The sequence below is a fragment of the Cotesia glomerata genome, linkage group LG1 (genome assembly GCF_020080835.1).
Source record: "Cotesia glomerata isolate CgM1 linkage group LG1, MPM_Cglom_v2.3, whole genome shotgun sequence".
Lineage (NCBI taxonomy): Eukaryota > Metazoa > Arthropoda > Insecta > Hymenoptera > Braconidae > Cotesia > Cotesia glomerata.
The window spans coordinates 5452553-5472837 of NC_058158.1; the positions used below are offsets into that span (position 1 = coordinate 5452553).

The window sequence follows — 20285 nt, forward strand, 5'->3', positions numbered from 1 at the left end:
ATATATATTCCCATGCTAATCATTGTTCGCATACCAATTAATTTGTATCACATCAGTTACAAATCAATATTCCGTCTATTACTTTGAATAGATATAATTAGTTTTACGAATTCAATGACCTCGATTAGTAATTCAATCTCAATATAGAGGGTCAAAAATTTCAATATGAGATTATACTTTTAGATATCCCTTAGGAGTGATCAAAAATTGATATGAATCCCATTTACTACCTCGTTTAAAAAAGTAAAACGTAAATTTACTTACTTTATAACCGAATAATAAAAATTTTTTATCAGAAAAGTAAAAAAGTAAATAAGTAAAATAAATAAGTAAATAAGTAAAAAATTTTTCAATAAATATTTTGAGACTTATAATTAATAAATTTTTTTTTTTATCTTCATACTTACTTTATTTTTGTAACTAATAAAATGTAATGGGAACGAGTGGGAGAGGTAGAGTAATTAAGAAAGAAAAAAAATTAGAGAAAAATAAACTAAGCTTTATTCTTTTACATATTATGTAGCAGGCAGTATGAATGAGTAGTCGCACGCCGATGATGTATTAGGATATTATGCCGTAATAATGACACAATTATTAATTTAATTATTATTATCATTATCGTTATCATTATAATTATAATTACGAATAATAATAAAAAGGATGCAAATTTATGTATAACTGAATACCAGGAAGAGAAGATGCGATTATTAATCCTTGGTTCGCCCGAATAATTATCCGGGTCTTTAGCATTGTGTCTCCCTTCCGAAAAGTGAGTTGCGGCGAAGGGGGACAAGGGATCCCCCGCCGTGCGTCACGTTATAAGTGACATTAATTTATAAAGATTCGTAATTGTTGCCGCGTCGTTTGGCCTCAGTCTCAGCGCTTGCCGATATGCTGCCACAGCTTGACGGTACTTGCCGTTTAAATGCAATATTGCACCTAAATTTGTGTGGCTTCGTGCTTCGTGCGGTCTTAAACTTGTCGCGTGTTTATACCATACTTCAGCGTCTTCGTCTCGTCCCGCTTGATGCAATGCTGCCGCTGCAGCTACCGTCAATTCATAATTTGATCTTGAAAGCTCGGCTGCTTTTACTTGTTCTCGTGCTGCTTCTGACAATCGTCCTTGAGATGATAGAAATAGTCCTATTCGAAAAATTTATTATTGTTATTATCTATTAATATAAGTAAGAGAATAAGAAAAATTGTCTTCGGTATATTTATATGATAAAATGGATTTTTTTTTTTTTAATAAATTTAATATCAAATATTTTTTCAAAGTTTTAAATAACTTTCAGCGATAGTTAATTTGTTATAAGTTTTCGGTTTAGTTAAAAATAAGAAAATTTTTATGTACTATCAGAAAGGTAGTAAACTGAATTTGAGCTTCCTCATGGTTTGATATTTTACCGGTCATAGCTAATTAGCTATATAATTAGATAAATTATAATTTATCTTATAAATGATCATTTATGATTGATAGATAGAAATAAAATTTTTTAATTGGGATATTTTTTAATTAAAGGTTATTTTATAATTTAATTTGGTATCATCAGAAAGGTTTTGACTTAAATTTGAGCTTTTTTATGTTTTGAAATATTTTTTACTGATAATCAGTTTTTAATGTTAAGTTTTTGAAGTTTTTAATAATTGATTTTAATACGGTTTTATGTTTCTTCATATTTTCCATTAAATTATTAATAATTAAATTTATTTTAAATTATCTATATTGTTGTGATAAAAAATTTCTGAGCCAAAATTTTTTTTTTAATCATAATTCGTAATTCTTGGCATAGTTATATAATTACCTCAGATTGGTATTTATTATTATTATTATAATGAAAAATAAAATACAAAGTGCTTTTTTTCATTAATACTATTATTTTATGAAGTAATTGACAATTATTGTAACTATTTAACAAGTTCAATTAATTAGCCCCATCAAGTAATACGATAATAACAAATTATAATGTAAAGTGGACCGAGAATACCAGCAGTAAAAACATTAATTGAGTTTAATAAAAGCCCTTGTACGTTAACTTTTAACTTAAATTTTTCACAGAGTAAAAAACACTCTTATGATAAAATGAAAATAATTTTGACTAATTAAAAGTAAATTTTTCAAAATTAAATGTTAAAAATTCTCATAAAAAACGATTTAAATTATTTAATTAGCAAAAAATTCACCATAGCGATGATGAACGTTCGGATCATCTGGAGCGAGCCTTGTTGCTTTAATAAACCATCTCTCGGCTTCAAGAACTCTGCTCGACTGTAAATTATTAATTAGCATTAGCGTATATTTCAGCGTCTCTAATGGATGTTTATGTATATTAATTCAATCCTGGATCAGTCATAATAAAGCTACTAAATCTTACATTTCTTGCTAACAACTCTCCGTAGGTAATGTGCGCTGGTACAAAATTGGGTTCACGAATTAAACATCTACGGAACCACCGCTCAGCTTCTGCATACTCTTGCATTTTTAATAGAGTCTCGCCCAACAGATTGTACAGCGTCTAATTAATTCAAATAATATATCATTAAAATTGTACATTGTGATAAGTAAATAATTGTGCAATTTCTCTTCATTTTATATGCAAATAATAACACCAAGCTAAAGTGTAATTTTTAGAAAAAAAAAAAAAAAAAGGTTCTTAATATCTTTCGTACAAAAATTTTCCCTCGCATATCGAGAAATAAAAAATATCTGCTATTAAATTGTTGTTCCGATAAAAAATCATTTACTCTAAAATTCACTCGCGATATTTCAAACTCTATTTTGAAATAAATCTGTTACCTTGTAAATCGAAGTATTCAACTAGCGTATCGGTCAAAAATTTACTTTAAATGTTAAAAATTTTTTTTTATGTTTCAACTCGTGAATTCAGTTGCTATAAACCTTTTTTATGTACTGTAAATATGAGAATCCGTAAAAAACTATCATACGAACACGAAAAAAAAATTGTCCGAGCTGTCATAAAAAATATACTTTGTGTAGTATAAAAAGTATTTACCAACAGAATGACAGAGTTTACAAGAATTAAATATTTTTCTAGTCAATATGCAGGTAAACGGAAAAAAATGATCGTCAAACATGTCGGAGAAAATTATAAACTGATGTAAAATTTTTTTTCCATCCTTGAATGTCTAATAAACACATTTAACTATAATTATAATGCAAAATATTTATTAATAAAACATCAAACGATCAAAGAAATAATTAAGAGAGAATTCAGTCAACTTTTCTTCTTATTAAACGATTCTTTTCTTCTTTGGATTTATTAATGAGTTTTATCTCAACGTAAATATAAATAAAATATTTAGTAAATTTGTATAAAAAGAGAATTATAATTTTTATGATAACAAGTTATTTTTTTAATCACTAGTACTTAATAAATATTATTGATTATCCACCATATTGAAGTGCATTATTGAGCGACTTGTTCAGTGAACTAACATTATTTAATTACTCTCTACATAACTTAGATTTTCATCGTGGTTGCATAACCCAAATACTCTATTACTATTTGATCGACTCGCAGAACTTTAATTATAATTTTTTCGAGCTCCTAGCTGGTAAATTAAAATATGAATGTTCATTTACTGGCTATCACCTTATTTTCCCAGATATTTAACCTCTTGATATTTTAATTAGAAATTTTGACTGATCTAGGCGTGACCCAAAAATCTTGCAGTTACTTTTTTCTATAATTATTACCGAGTGTTTTAATTATAAAGATCCTAATGTTATGAGACAAATGTTTTTCCAAAAATATTTTTCATTTGACTTCTAAATAAAATTTAAAAAAAATAAGTAAAAGTACTTGAAGAAGTTTATAAATCAATAAAACTTTGTACAAAGATTATAATTAAAAATAAATGTTAATACCGTTAAGAAACTGTAAAAATACTTCGTTGTAATTAAGTATGAATACAAAAAAGTAATTATGATTGAAAAAAAAAAAAAAATCAACGCTTTTATTTTTTATTTTACAAATTACTTTTTTAACATCAAAGACTTTCAAAAGTGTAATAAAAATAAAATAATTAATTTTATGAAAAAAGTATTCAAAATAGTCCACATTAGGTAGAGAGTGAATTTAATAATAAATCTGTGCATGAGTAGCAAATGGAATGGCCTAATCCAACCACATATATATATATATATATGGTATAAAATATAGGAGGTACTATCCAGGAGCATAACTGGCACATAAACTTAAATTATTGATTAGTTAATTAATCTTGAATAGAGTTAGTAGATTGTTGAGATAAAGGCATAAACCTACTTGTGGAGGATAATAATCAGGTAATGCTTGCAGAGCTTCTCGATAAGACGACAGGGCTTCGTGGAGATGCCCTTCGTCAGCATACAAAGCGCCTAGACGTAACAATGCCTGTATTCTCGATGCCTCGTGGACCCTTTTGTCCTTTAACCCTGCACCATTTACTGCCGCCGCTGTACGTAATATATCCGCAGCTTCAGATTTTCTGCCCACTGATATAAGAGTTACACCGAGATTTACATAAGCTTCTGCAAATAAACCCAAAAGTAAATTTGCTGTTGATAAATAAAAATATAAAATATAACTGAGTTTTAACTGAGAACTCAACAAGTTTTAAAAGTTTAATCATAAGTTTTTTAATGCCATATATATTTTAAATTTTAATACGTACGAATAAGTGATGGCCGAAAGTGGATTGCACGCTCGTAACTTAAAATAGCTTCATCGTAATTTCTTCTCGCTTGTTGCAGTATCCCCCTTTTAAATAAAAAAATCACTGTCAAACACTTCAATAATTTAATATACTTTTGAGAGAACTGAAAACTTTATTTAGAGTATATGTATTTTTTTTAATGAGACATTTTAATAGTAAGCTATCGATTTATAAATCTCCAAATTCTAAGTTCTTATCCAGCTCTTATCCAGAGGATTTTTTTTTCTTATATTTTTCATATTTTATATAGAGTAAAATTTTTATGCAGAAGATATAAATGTTGCAAGAGTTTTAAAGATCGCTTTCATATAAATAGCTTACAGATTGTAGTGAACGTCCGCCATGTTAGGGCGATAACGAAGAGCTTGGATGAACGCTTCTTCAGCTTCAGCGAATCGTCCTTGTGCGCTTAATATCCCACCAAGATTCCCGTACGCTATAAAGAAGAAAATAGAAATATTTATTAATTTAAAAGTATCGTATTTTTATACCTGACATATATTTTTTTTTTTAGTCCAACAGTCTTTCATTTATTTTATTATAACGCTAAAATTCAAACTGAATGTGTGGATTTTATTTAAATACATATTTACTCGGATAACGTAGTTTTGATATTTAAATGCATTTAATGGATGTTATTTTTTTTTTGTAAAATCGAGAAAATAAAGTATTCATTAAAGGATTAATATTTTAACGAAGTAATATTTTTATTATTATTATGAGTTTTACTTGTATACCGTTTTCTGGTTTTTACAAGGTTACTTTCCGCTCTATATTATCAACACAATTTTTCAACCCTTTTTTATTATCAACATATTCTCCACTCTTTTTATAATCAACATGTTCTCCACTTTTTATTATCAACATGTTCTCCACTTTTTTATAATCAACATAATTTTCGCACATATAATTTTCATTCCAATGCGGCTGTGGACCGACTTGTGCTTTCTGTACTGCATTTACCCTATTCCTCACCCCTTTCTATCGGTTGTTGGAATAGTGGCGATGGGGAAACCACAGAGAAAACCCATGCCAGTACAGGTCGGCTACCGGAGCGACCCCCGACGGTTGGTGTTGTAACTATTCGAATAACCGTCGGGGCTCGAACCCTCGCCTCACGACATGATGCACGAACGAACTATGAGGATAATGACTTAGTCCGCTCGGCCATCATGCCGCTTTTAACGAAGTAATATGAGAACATTAAAATTTATAAATGAAAAGCAAAGAGATATAAAAATAATCAGTTCAGAATTAATTAATCTAATAAAACTGTCTGTCTGTCTGTTTTTTATAAATTCTTACCTTAAATTTTTCACTAAAAAGTATAAAAGTAATTCTTTTATTTACAATTTATGTCAGATGAAAATATAAAAATAAATTGAACCTTTGTCCTGAATGATTTTTCTCAATTGACATTTTTACATCGAGGGACATTAAAAATTCATCGAAAAGAACTATTGACGACTCTCAATTTTATACATGTCGAAAAATCAAGTTACTGTGAATAGAACTATGTGAGATCAATGAATTTTGATCTAAAAATAAATTATTTGTAATAAAAATTTTTATTACTATGGGAATATTGTAACTAAAAAAAATAAACTTTTTAGAAATACAAGTCAGAATTGGAAATATGAATTATTAAAAAATCCCTGGCTGGTGTATCAATAAATATTAAAAAAAAAAAAAAAAAATTACTAATAGTTTTTATTGTAAATACTTAAATTTAATAAACTAAAAATATTTATTGTGAGTATGTACCTTTAGGTGGATTAACGTGTAGCGCAGATCTATAAAGACTCTCTTCGTCATGCCAGTCCATATTGCGTCTTAAAGTTTTAGCAGCCATGAACCCCAGCAAGACGGCGGTAACAACAAGAATCAATCTACCGCATGTTTTAGATCCGTGGCGAACGATCCGATAAGTTTCAGCAACACTGGCGCCGATAGACAGACAGGCGCCGACACTAGGTAAATAAAGTATACGCTCGGCAATGACAAAACCAACGTAAAAGAATAAATTGCTGGCGGGTAAAAATGGAAGCGCTAGGAAACCCAGTGATATGATGACAATGCTGACGGCTGATTTAGTGGTACGGCCAAATGGTGTGTTGGTATAATCGCTGCCAGCGGAGGCATTGGTGAGACCGACACCCCAGCTACCAGATGCCAAACTTGTGTGGGAAGAATGCAGGATCGGTTTAACTGTTGAACAGCAGCAATCATTGCTGTCGCTATTGTTGTTATTGTTCGCCGCGCGACAGCCTTCGGTGTGACAATTTCCCGACTTTTTTCCATCGCAGACCGAGCACTTTGAGGAGGCGCGCTGGTATGATCCTATTTTCTCCATCGTTCGGTTGCGTACGTAAACTTCGTTTGAATTAAAGTTCAAGTTTGCATTAGAATTGGAATTGGAATTGGAATTGGGGCTGGTATTGGTATAGTTTTGACTGGAATTCCCGGAGGCATTTCTTGACTGGTGTATCAGCCACAGTCCAGCGCTGGCCAGCCCCACGTACAGGCATATTGACTCAAGATTCCGTGGATCCGTAAGAGTTATTATGCGCGGGATGGTATCCATTGACCAGTCAAAGCTCAGAGTACTCGGACAGAGGAACATACGGAAGCTAGCCGCTGGCAAGTAAAGGAATGTCAAGGCTCGTGTCAGTCTTGATGGATTTCGAGCCGTTGGATTGTCGGCAGTCGCAAATTCCGGGGTGTTGGCATTCCCGATCTTTACTCGTCCAAGTATCACTAGTATCAGGCCGCCCCACAGGATTCCGACGCTCCGATTTCGAGGCCAGTTTTTTTCTCGCTCCTGTAATTTAAAGTTTTGCGGTTTTTTTTTTTTTTTTTATTTATTTTTAGTTTTTGGTACCAATAAACCAACAACTTTAGAAAGTTTGCATTCAATAGATGTTTCATTTTATTTTTATGATCATTATAATTTATAGTAAAGGTAAACTTTACTCTAATTTCTTCCCTCAGATCTACCATCAATAAATTTTTTTCATATTTGTAGATGTATATTTGTAAAATTTATTTTTTTATAAAAATAGATATTAATAAATAAATGTACGTTAAACTATTCTTTGAATTTTATCTTTATTTGCCAAGAAATTGTATGTAAATATTTAATCATTGATAATTACGTTTTATGAAGATGAATGATATAAAAAAAAAATAACATAAAATTACAAAGTTAGAATGTTAAAAAGTATGACAAGACCGATAAAAGTTAAAGTTTTAAAAAATACATAACTGAATATTTAATGATGTTTATCATTGATACTCAAAATATTGGCATTATTTATTTATTAAGTTAAATAAAAATGTTGTTTAAACAATTAATTGATATAAATTGAACCAAAAATTATTTTTTAGTTCAAGAATTTTTTTCCTTGTTCAAAATAATCAAGCTCTTCAAAATTTTGTTCTTAGTTCAAGATTTTTAACTTCCCGCTAAGAAAATTGAAAATTTTCAAAAATCGGGAAGTTATTGTTTTTACCCCGTTTTTCGAAAATCGAGTTTTCATCAGATCTTGACGTTTTGAGGTCCTAGGAAGCTTCCCTGACTATTCCCGCGATGGTGTCTGTATATCTGTATGTATGTATGTGTGTATGTAAACATCGGCTTGACCGATTTGATCGCGGTTGGTGCCATTCGAAAGGGTTTGACCAAACTTAGATTTTGAATACAATTTGGACCGATTCAGACCAGTAGATTTTGAGAAATCTTAAAAAAACTACGAAAAAAATTTTTTTTTGATGTGGTTTTTTTGGAATTTCTTTTAAACGGCTTTACCGATCATTCCTAAAAATTAATCAGCTGTTAACATCAAAAAACTACGTCGATCGCCGCCAAGCCGGTCAACATCGGTTAATTCGTTCATGAGTTATCGTTGATGAAAGAAAACTGAAAAAAGTGTTTTTTCGAAATTACTTCAAAATTCCTAGTTCGATCAATTTAAACTTAAAGGTTTTTCTATGAGGCTTAAAAAGCTACTCGAAGAGCTCAAAAACGTACTAAGTGCAATTTTGAGCGCTTAAGTATGGAATTAGCGGAAATTTGCAGGGATGGCCTTTAGGGTCGACCGTTTTCCTAATTTTTTTGTCTAGAATCAAGTAAGTTTTTTTATCGGTCTATTCAACAACATCCAATTTCTGAATGCCTTTTTGTAAACTCATTAAACTTTCTAATTACAAATTAGTGCAAATAATATTGAATTATGACTGTAATATTTCATTTAAGAAACTCGAGAATCAGCACAATTGAACGGGTTATGCTACATAGACTCCCGTTTTTGTGGACATTAGAAAATCTTCTGTTCTTTAGGTATGCATAGCTTTGAGTGTAGAGCGAGCGAACTTCAAACCACGAAACTAATTTCTAAACTCAATAAAAGAGAAAGTTTATTAATTAATTATCGAAGCGAGCAAATATTTAGTGGACGTGGTAGGATAGTAAATCAAACGTCGCATACAGTTGTCAGATATTTACACTGTACAGTAAAATGTCCTCTGTAGCTCATAGCTGTTCTCTGTGAGGGCCGAGGGAAGAAAGGGAGATAAAGTTATCCGGGTCCGGTGTGTGCATTCATCTCTGTGAGAATCGCCGAAGCGAGTAACGTATAAAGCCATGGCATACCAGTACAGAGAAAACAGCCGGGACTGAGTAGAGTCCAAGCTGGAAATATTTACCTTTTGTGTATTTGACTCGCCATGACAGAACTCCCAGAGTAAACAGAGCGCCAGTGAGGATATGCCGGTTTCCTTGGCGAACGCGGCCAGGAGAGAGGATGTCAGCGCTATGAGAAGCATTAGCGGTGAACGTGTTTGGTCGCAATGTGCCACGTAAGTGAGAAAGCCCCCGAGAGTCAGAAAGCAAGCCAACAAATCAGCCCGTCCGACTATACCGGCGACTGCCTCACTGTGGATTGGATGCACCGCAAACAGCAGCCCTGTGATGGCATGAGACAACCATCTTCCTGGAATAACCTGAAACCGTTCGCATTTGCGAGTGTTACATTATCACTTTTATCCAGCAAATAAATATCCACTCTTACATTTATTATTTTTTTATCGTCATTTTTATATTTTACGGCAAATATTTACTTTGCTTTTCTTTATCGTTTTTTTAAGATTTTATACCATCCGGTAATTTTATACGAATTGGATTGTATCGATATCATAAAGCAAAGTACCGGCAGACGCTAAATTCTTTACTATTTTTCAAAAATAATATTTTATTTTTCCAATAAGACCAAATCTTCATTATTTTTTATGTTTTTTTTTTATTTAATATAAAAATCTATTTCCGGTATTTAGGAAAACTTTTAGAAAGTTGTCTACTCCAGGTAATGCAATTTCCAGTGTTTTCGTAATACCTTTCAGCTTTAAATTTCGTTTTATATTAGTTCCCTATTCGGATAAAATGTTTTTTTTTTGTTTGTTAAAAATTCCAAAGCTTTTAGCCACCGTTTTCCAGTTTCGGAATTCGGATTAATTATTCGAACAATATGTAATTGTTAAAAAATTTTGCGTAACAAAATATCTCAAGCTAATTCATTTTGATTCAACACTTTGTTACGTCATTACATACAAACATTGCTATACAACACGAAATAGTTCAAAAGCTTTTGTAACTTTTGTTGATGCTTTTGATCTAGATAGAGAACATGAACTGGCTGCTAGATTGAAATTATTCTTGATGCTCAATAAACAGGGATTTTACAAATAATTTATGATGTTAATTGAAATTTATTATTAAATTTTGCTATTTAAAATTATAATTAACTTTTAATTAACAATAATGATTTTATATTATTATTGTGTTTATAATTGTCGTTAAGTTTAAATTTACTGTGGGTTGAATTGAATGAGGATATTTATAAATTATTAATTAAAAAATGTACAAGTAACGATTAATCGAAAACTTTCATCACAAAAATAATTAAATAAATCATTCATCAAGTTAATGAACGAAAATAAACTTCAAAGTTACTGAAAACCAATTATATGATCCGAGATTTTTCTCCCCAAAGAAACAAACTCAAGATACATCAATTAAATTCAAGTACAGATTGAACTTTGTTGCTATTACGGTTATGATATTTTATTACGTTAACTGAAACGACTGCTGGTGAAATCACAATACAATGAAACAACGAAAGGTCCAATATTAATTAATTACTCACCGCAATTATTATTTCCCTGTGTCTGACAGTCGGACTAATACAACAACAACAACAACAGTAATAATAAAATAAAATAAAAGTTTACCTTTCTTGCCACTCGGACCACTAGGCCGGTACAAGCCGCATGTAGAGCTATGTTGACGAGGTGATAACCCTGCGGATTCAAACCGCCGAGCAGATGATTAAGCCGAAATGTGGCCACACACAGCGGACGATAACTCCCGTGTGACTCGCTGTCACGTAAAGGTGTCCCCCAAAAATCGTTTTCCAATAGAGGAAACCATGGGGAGTTCGGCAGCAGGTCTGGATTTGTCAGGATGGCTCGTCTAGAATATTTTAAAGACAGATAAGATATTTATTGTTATTATTTAATAAATTTAGATGATGAAAAAAATTTATTATTTAAGTTTTTACGGAAAATAAAAGAGCAGCAAAGTTTTACAGCTCTGTAAATTAGGTATAAGGTATATAAAAGAGAATTATTATTGCTATGTTTTAATTAGTTGGATTCATAAAAATTAATTAGAGCTTCTCTGTTTGAGCAGAGTCTTTTGAAAAGACAATTAAATTATTAAGTTTTAACTTTAGTTAATTATTAATTAACACGGGCAGATTGAGCCATTATTATTTTGTCAAAGTTTTATCAATTAATTTAGTCAATTATTCTTTATCGAAAGTTACTCAGTTTTTATTAAGTTTTATTATCAGTGTTTATCGATTTATTTTTTCCATTATCTTTTAGAATTATACTTTTATTTTTATAAATTTTTTTCTTCATTATTATAATCCAATTATAATGTCTAGAGTATGAACTATTTTTAAGATAATTATTAATTATCTAATAATTATTATTATAAAACGAGCTTAATTGATTGTGAATTCATATAGATTTTAATAATTGTCAAACTTAAAAATCATTACACATTTAAGTCACAATTTCATTACTTTTAATTACAATTCTACTTTACGGAGCGAAAATAAAGCTAGAAATTCTTTATTTCATAATAATAAATTCATAAGTCATATTCATAATTAAAGTCATAATAATGTATGGCAGTAGAGGACTATAATAATAATGATGATAATAAAAATACAGAGAATAATATTCACGAGAAAATCAACAATATGAAAAAGTTGATATCATTGTTTGTGAACATGGAGTTTTTCAAGAAGCGGATGCGACCGCAATATATGATATTAAAAGTAAAAAAAGCTTTTATCTATAATTAAAACTGTTTGCAAAGTATTCCTTGAAACGACACAATTTAAAAAAACCTTTTTTAGCTTTACGGTGCTGCGTTTCGCTATAAAAATAGAACGATAAATCTTTCTATACATTGTAGATAATTCATAGTTATTAACGGGAATGTCATACTGGGCAGCTTAAATCTGGAAGTAAATCCGTGATTATGGATTTTTTTTGCTACTGGTCTTAATTGTATATCTCGGCTTCGTCGGCTGATTTATTTTTTGAATTTTTATTCTCAAATTATAAAAACTTTTTTTAACAACAAAACTGTTTATTTAGAGAGAAAAATATCACTAATTATTCCCGTCGTCGTATTTTCAGAAATTACATTTATTATGTAGGCATATTGTCAGTGTAGAAAATTTGTTTTATTATTTTAAACTCTTGAATATTTGACATTTATTAAAAATTCACGAATTAAGATAGATAAAGTATTAAATCATTTCGTGAATTATTTCAGAACTAATAATAATTTATTGAATTTCATAATGACTATTTTTTTAGAAATTTTGCAGTCAAACAAAAAGAACTAGAATAAAAACACTGTGCCTTTTTTTGACTTTATATTTTGATGACTCTATCAAATTTTTTCTATAAATACGACATTATAAACTGAATTTATATAGTTGTAAAGATTTTTGAACTTTATAAAAGTTTTATTGCAATTTTTGCAGCTTTTACACATTATAGTGAAAAGCTTTATAATTATTTTTTATAGGACAAAAGTATTCGCCAATAAAGATTTGTTTTTTATGATTCTGTCTTTGTCTATGGTTTTATTGTCGCGGTTTTTGTATGTAGATTGATATTTCATGTTGTGGTTATTTTGTCAGCGAATATTTGGTTACTCAGTCCTTCAGAATTCCTGTAGAATTGCGGATGAAAATTTTTTTTTCGAAAAAGTTCTGTAGTCATTTACGGTAAAAAATTTTTCAATTGAAAAATTCAACATAGACTTTTGTAACTAACGCTGATGCCAAATTTTTAGGATTCAATAATACAGTCGACTCTCGATAATTTGAAACTCAAGGGACCAGAGATAAATTTCAAATTATCAAGAGTTCAAAATAACAAGTGTTTAAATAACCACGAGGGGGAGGGGGGACTGAAGGAAATAAGAATTTGATCAAAATTCGTCATTTATTATTTCTATATTATTATTATGTATTAACAATTAAATTCAATAATACAATTATTCCCAAATTTTCATTTCAAAAAGAAGTCTGTAATCTTTTTTTGAGTGAGTGACTTCAGTTTATCATTGTCCAAAGAATTTTCGATAGTGGTGAGAGCTGCGAAGTAATCGTCATTAGGGAATGCGAACTTACTCTTATCTCATTTATGTAAGCAATTGACAGATCTTTACATGTATGTAAACAAATGACAGGTATGTCCATGATAAACGCTTCAAATTATAGAGAGTAGGGAAGCCCGGATTTCAAATTATCACATGTTGGAGAGCAAGATAATATTCCTTCAACTTCAAATTACCGAAGGGACCAATTATCATTGATTTTATTCAATTTATCGAGTATTTTTCAAGGGACCAGAAAATTTTTTCAAATTATCGAGAGATTCAAATTAACGAGTGTCAAATTATCGAGAGTAGACTGTATTTGAATTATTTATTTAAAATGAAAGCAACACACTATATTTCGAGCCTAAAAATTTTACAAAAAAATTCTGTTACCGAAAATTTAACTAATATATTCTGCTTTAATCATTTATAATTATTCTGTAATTGATATATAAAGTACAACAGAAACCTATGCGAAATGTATATTTCTAAATTATGCTTCGTGTATGCTACACTCTAATTGATAAACCGAATGCTTTAGAGTTAAAAATAATTATTGATCATATTTCAATAATATTTTATACGTAATTAATTGAATGTTGTAATAGCTTGCATTTTCAAATAAATAAATCATTTTAAAATATTGGATTTTGTATTTATTAAAATAACTTTTTTTTTTTTTTTTTTTTATAATGAAATAAAATATTTTATTTCAATATTTGTTACGAAAATCTCTGAATTCATTTAATTAATTTCCAACTGTTCAAATAATTTAATAAAAAAAACTATTTTAACAGTAATATGTTAATAATTTTTAAAAATTCTAATCACACAATATAAATGATTTTTTTTCTGGGATAAGCGACATTTCAAGCGAAAACTCATATCAAAGTAAAATATATTTACGGAGCTCAAGTTTTTTAAATAAAGTAAATATTTATGCAATATCTAGTCGAAAAATATTTTTAATATTTCAAATATTACTTGCTAAGTATTTGCCTGAAGGTGAATTTATTTTCTTTCAACTCAAACAGAGATCTCGGAGTTTAATTTTTCTTTGCTTGTAAACAAAATTATTATTCAATTCTTTTTCAAAGTAACCGGGTTGTTTAAATCTTTTGAGCACCGAAAGTGTCAACCTATTTCAGCTTTCATATCGAAATTATCAAAACTAGATGAAATAAAATTTTTTCCGTTGAACTGCACAATTGCTATCAATAAACAAGCATTTATTAATAAATAAATTCTCTTGTTTATGTCGTATTGAATTTCAATAAAAATTTCATGCTTGATTAAGTACTTATCAAAGAAAAACAATTATTTTATTTATTCTATTCCGATTGCCGTATAATGTTTGTTTGCGGTATAAAATGTAAATTTCGAATTCAACGATAAATTCTGTCAAAACATTTGTATCTATTCACAATTAAACAAACTAAAATATCGTTGTAAAAACAAATCTATAATATAATATTGTTTTCAATAAATTTATTAAATTTCAATTAAATTGTTTATTTTTACACATTGCAAAAAGCTAGGTTTTAATTCAATGCACAATGAAAATTTCAAATAATAAAAATCTCTTTAAATTTTTTTACAGCGAGAAAAAAATTAATTTGATTCAAGAGAAAAAATCTTGAACTAAGAAAATCATTTTGAAAAGTTTAATTTTTTTTTAATCAAGCAGAAAAATTATTTAATTAAGAAATTTTTCTCGGTTTAAGTATACTCTTCTTAATTCAAAATATTTTCTTCTTAATTTAAGAGAATACATTTTTTTAATATGATTTTCTCGGTTAAGAAAAACTGTTTTCTCTTGAATCAAGTTAATTATTATTTATCAGAGTGAATTCTTAAAATTCAGGTAAATTAAAGCTTATTCATCTTTATCAAATTCTTCCAAGCGAAAATAAATTTTAATATAAAATATTCTACACAAAATGTCATAATTAAATCATACTGATATTACATCAATAAAATCATACAAAAGTTTTTTTCTTTTTACTCATACTAAATCCATATTTCTGTCAGCATATGAATTCCCTGTGGAAGCTAGAAGAAAACTTGTCGGATAAATTCAGCTTTTTTTACATGGAAACTACATTACTTTATAAAAAATTATATTTAAAAGATTTAAGACTTTTCCAGACATATTTTAGTGATAAAATTAAATTAATAAGTAACAAGTTATGATGTTTAATAAAAAAAAAGAAGCTAAAATGTTGAGATAAAATAGAAACAAACTTTTAAAATTCATAATCGAAAAATATAACACCACGAGTTAAAATATGTTGCAAAGAATTATGTTAAGTATCTGATGGGAAAGAAAATTAATGGTAGAATAATTTAGCATTATGTCACTTTACACATGCAAATGCGTGCTATTACATATTTTTATATTAATGTAAGCCCGAATTTATGGAAAGTTATACAACTAACTCATAAATTTTTTTTTACTAAAACTAAATAAATAACCAAATTATCTTCAGAATTTTTTAAATAATTTCTTTGAACAAAGGATGAATTTTTAAACAAATTCTCAATAAAATAATTATAGAAAATTCTCATACAATAATTTGATACCCAGTTTTAGAAAATAAAATAAATTAAAAGTGATTACTTCACTGCAAAGTATTTATGTGCACTAACAATATAGAAATAAATCGTGTCAGCCATTTATTTAATTAGCGAGCAATTATATAGTGTTGTATTTTCAATATTAAGCCATCTTAATTGACGTCTCTACTCAGATACATGTTATGTTCACTTGAGCCAACAACATACCAAACACAAACATGGAAATTCAATTGTAATTGAAATTTATTATTTGTTATATTATTTATTATATATCGCTGAAAGTCATTATCGAATAATTATTTATCATAAAGGAACAAAATTAAAAAATTAAGATAAACAGTTTTGAATAATAATTGACAATTTTTGTTATCACTTTTAATTGTATACTTCTCTTAATATAAAAAATTTTTTTCTTTAATTAGTTTTATAATTAAATTAAGATCTAAAATATGTTGAAACATTTTTTTTTATCAAAAATTCCTGAAATCCGTGCAAATAGCTATGAATTGTTTTTTTTTTTTTTAATTTATCTCAATATTCATATAAAAATTCTCTTTAATTAATTTTAATCAAGAGTAGATACAATTTATTTTATCCTGATGTTCGAAAGCCCTCAAAAAAACATTGGATGTTATTTTTATATAAAATTCCATGATTTTTTTCAATATTTACTCGAATATTCCCATGAAATATAAATCATCACGAACAAAAAACTTTTAATTCTATTTTAATAAATATTTATATTTAATTGCTGTAAAATTAAAAATGAATGAATATCTCTGAAAATGAAATCAAATATATAAATGTGAAAATTAACATTCAAAAAGGGACTTAATACTTGTATTATCATGAAATTTCAACGTTTAAAACAATGACCCGAATACATTGGGATTCATAAAGTAATAAAACAATAAACTCCTCAATAAAGCGTGCACAGTAGGGCGCAAAATTGAATAACAGTAATGAACTTTAATTCCCTTACAAAGAAACAAGCTGACTGACTCTCTATCCTATTGATAATTAAAAGTAATTCCGAAATCCAGACAATATATATATTAATTAACAAACCGCCGAACAGCATAGAAACTATTGTCGTCACATCAGTCATTCTCATTACTCTTGGCGTATTAATTAATTTCGTCGTATTAATATCCATCGGAAGCATAAATTGTTAATAGTGTAATTGAATTTAGGATCGTGAATGACGACGTGATAGTAAAGTTAAAGAGTCAATTAATAATTGATGTACAAATGTCAGGCATGAAGCTATCCTCACCTACCGGTGCAATATAGCTTCACATTTATAGTGTTATAGACGAATATAGATTTAGCAGCGAGTATGAAATATAGATTGATAATTAGATTTCATATCTCAATTACTGACCTGTCATCGTAGACGAATCCAGCGTGTAGCGTATTGTAATATAGAACAGTGGCGATGAGGACACAGAATATGACAAGGATATCCATGTCACATCGCGAATTTAGCTTCATACAACTTTCCGTTACACAGCTCTTAACTTGTTGCACACTTGTCTCTTCTTCTCAATCCTTATATTTATTTTTACTCCGATTACCATTTCTACAGCTATTTATTCTATTGATAAATCTTCGATTTTTACTCATCCTTTCCAGTACACAGTACTTTTATTTAAATACTTTATCCAATCAAAATTAATTCCCTCTTACCTTCAATTATTTCCTTCCATCATACAATAATAATAATAATTATTATTATTATTACTATCTAAAAATTCACAAGCATAGAAGTTAAAGTTAAAGTTCAATTATTTTTATTGTCATAAAAAATAAAGCTGAGTAATTTTTAAAAAATTACAGAAGATAATAAATACCGTTGTGCATTTAAGGAAGATACTTCTTTACTAAAATAAATTATTTAAAAGTCAGTCGTTTTAATTTAAAAGTTTCAGCACTCGAAACACCACTCAAGCTTGACATCAGTGCTGATAATATAATGAAACACTTCATCAATGAAAACTGGAGCTGGTTAATAAGGATAAAGAAGCGTACTAGACTTTATTAAGTTTCAATTCATCAACCAATTCCTTTATGTACTTTAATAATGTATCACTCGAAGTTATAACTAGAATAATAATAATTACAAGCCTCTCTTGTAAAATTTAAAAAAACTGCTGAAAATTTAATCCCATTCAATATTTTCATCAGCGTAAAAGTTTCAAGTCCACGTACCCTCAACAGTAAGACTCGCACCTTCACATTAAAATGATTGATGCTGGCGTGCACTCCGTCCTCACGATTATCCACCCCCCAGCTCCTCCCACTCACAAATTCAAGATATCTTTAACGAGATATTAAAAGTCGAAGAAAAAACACCGTGACAATTGTTACTGATATCGGTTTATATGACGTTGGGATCGTCGCAGAATGGACCAGATGTTATCCCAGCCCTTTTCACCAAGATGCGCACAGTACCAATTTAACAATTCATCTGGTTTATTACTTTCACGCGAATTGTTTACCGGTGATAATTTTTTATTGTTATTAATTTTGTTATTGTAATTTGAGTTGTTACCGGTGATTATTGTTTTATTATTGTTTAAATAGTTGTGGAAAAAAGTACCGCTTATATTATGGGCATCACAATTCGCAGTACGGTGCATGTTCTAAAATGTGTAATGATGAACTGTCGTGCGCCCCTCACGAATGCGAGCTTTATACGCGAGAAACGGGCATCGATCCGGTAGGCGCTTGCGCTTACTTGCTTGTAATGTCGCTTCGTCCTTATTCCTTTCAGAGCTTTCTATTTTACTCTATAATATATCTATATATATCACCAAATATATATGTCTACGTCTACATACATGTATCAATTCACATTTATGTTAACATATATATATTTTTTCTTTTGTATCCGTTAAACTCTTAGTATACAGAATATAATATAGTAAATATGTATAGAAAATAAAGAGGACGAAAGCTTAACGCACCAATATGAAACAATATATTTTACACATATATACATAAGTATATATATGTATTATTGGTACCCCTTGTGATTGTAGATTGAGATAACGAGTTAATGTCGTCGCGAGAAATGAGAACGAGCAATTTTTCCAATGTCCAGTTTTATAAAAAAAAAATTATATGAAAAAAATTATTAATAGTAATTTTTTTTGTGATAATAATTATTAGAGTAAAAAAATTTAGTTTGTAAATATAATAATAATAATAATTAAATATTTATTTAATAAAAACGAAATTGATATTAATTAAGTGGATTGATGTAAATTATAAATAAAAAAAAAAAAAAATATTTAATAAAGCTTCCAAGTCGGAGCGGAAATTTAATATGATCAATGTAATTGGACAGAAAAAAAGAGTGCTACGAAATAGCATTTAATGGGAGATATCATATTTTAATTAAGTTTTTTTTTTGTTTTATGGAAGGAATTTTTTTTATTGAAGCGTAAAAATGTGCATAGATATTGGGGTAAAAATACTCCGATTTACCTCGGGTTAATTTTTATTGGTAGGTTTTTTGTTTTATTATTTAATATCTGTTTTATTCCCGTGATTCACTGCTGGTAATTAACTCTATTAATTCACGGAAATTAAATTAATATTTTTTTCATGTAAAATTTCTAGCGGATTATTATAAATTCTCACTAAACTGTGAGAAATAGTTTTGTACTGTTAATATCTATAGCAATCTAAAATTTCACGGTGTCATTCCAGAAATAGAAGTTAGTTAATAATTTATTGAAGGTTGCCGTTCAAGAACGGCTATTAAAAATTCAACAGTTTTTCAAACGTTAAATCATTAATTTGAATTAGGGTGACTTTTATTAAGGGGGATTTAATTTTTACGGTAATAAAATATATGATTTATTAAAATTAAATAATAAAGTTTATTAATTTAAAAATATCTTTCGATTAGTTTCATCATAGTGAATGCTAATCTTCTTATTATTAATTAATATAAAGTATTAACAATTATTCTCCATATTTTAGATGTACCATTTAGTAATTTTCCATTTTACTGGAAGAAAGTAGCTCAGTCAATTTCACTATTTAAGTTAAATAGACATCAAAATCCAATTCAACAGCGTAGAATTAAAATCCCTCTATTCTTCTGCAGCATCAGCCACTGTTCTGATTAAAGAACTTTATACTCCTCTTAAAATTTTGTAATTCCTACTGCTCTTAAGATATTAAACTTTCAAGAGTACAAATCTTTTAATCGATAAAATTTCCCATCATC

General features: G+C 28.7%; 1 protein-coding gene across 1 annotated transcript; it reads right to left on the minus strand.

Moving 5' to 3' along the window:
- Window positions 1-478: 478 nt before the first annotated feature.
- Window positions 479-18722, minus strand: LOC123261165 (protein O-mannosyl-transferase TMTC1-like). The gene is made up of 10 exons (XM_044722682.1): window positions 17427-18722; window positions 11005-11245; window positions 9424-9720; window positions 6484-7540; window positions 5041-5155; window positions 4678-4763; window positions 4290-4534; window positions 2376-2516; window positions 2185-2269; window positions 479-1143 (listed from the first exon to the last, which is right to left on the minus strand). Exons 1-10 carry the CDS (start codon window positions 17534-17536, stop codon window positions 812-814), a joined length of 2709 nt encoding a protein of 902 aa, XP_044578617.1. The 5' UTR covers window positions 17537-18722; the 3' UTR covers window positions 479-811.
- Window positions 18723-20285: the final 1563 nt, after the last annotated feature.

Coding starts and splice junctions, on each gene's coding strand:
- LOC123261165 (XM_044722682.1), bottom strand. CDS start 17,536: ATGAAGCTAAATTCGCGATGTGACATGGATATCCTTGTCATATTCTGT. Junction 11,246..17,426: donor GGATTCGTCTACGATGACAG/GTCAGTAATTGA, acceptor AAAATATTCTAG/ACGAGCCATCCTGACAAATC. Junction 1,144..2,184: donor GAACGTTCATCATCGCTATG/GTGAATTTTTTG, acceptor TTTTTCGAATAG/GACTATTTCTATCATCTCAA.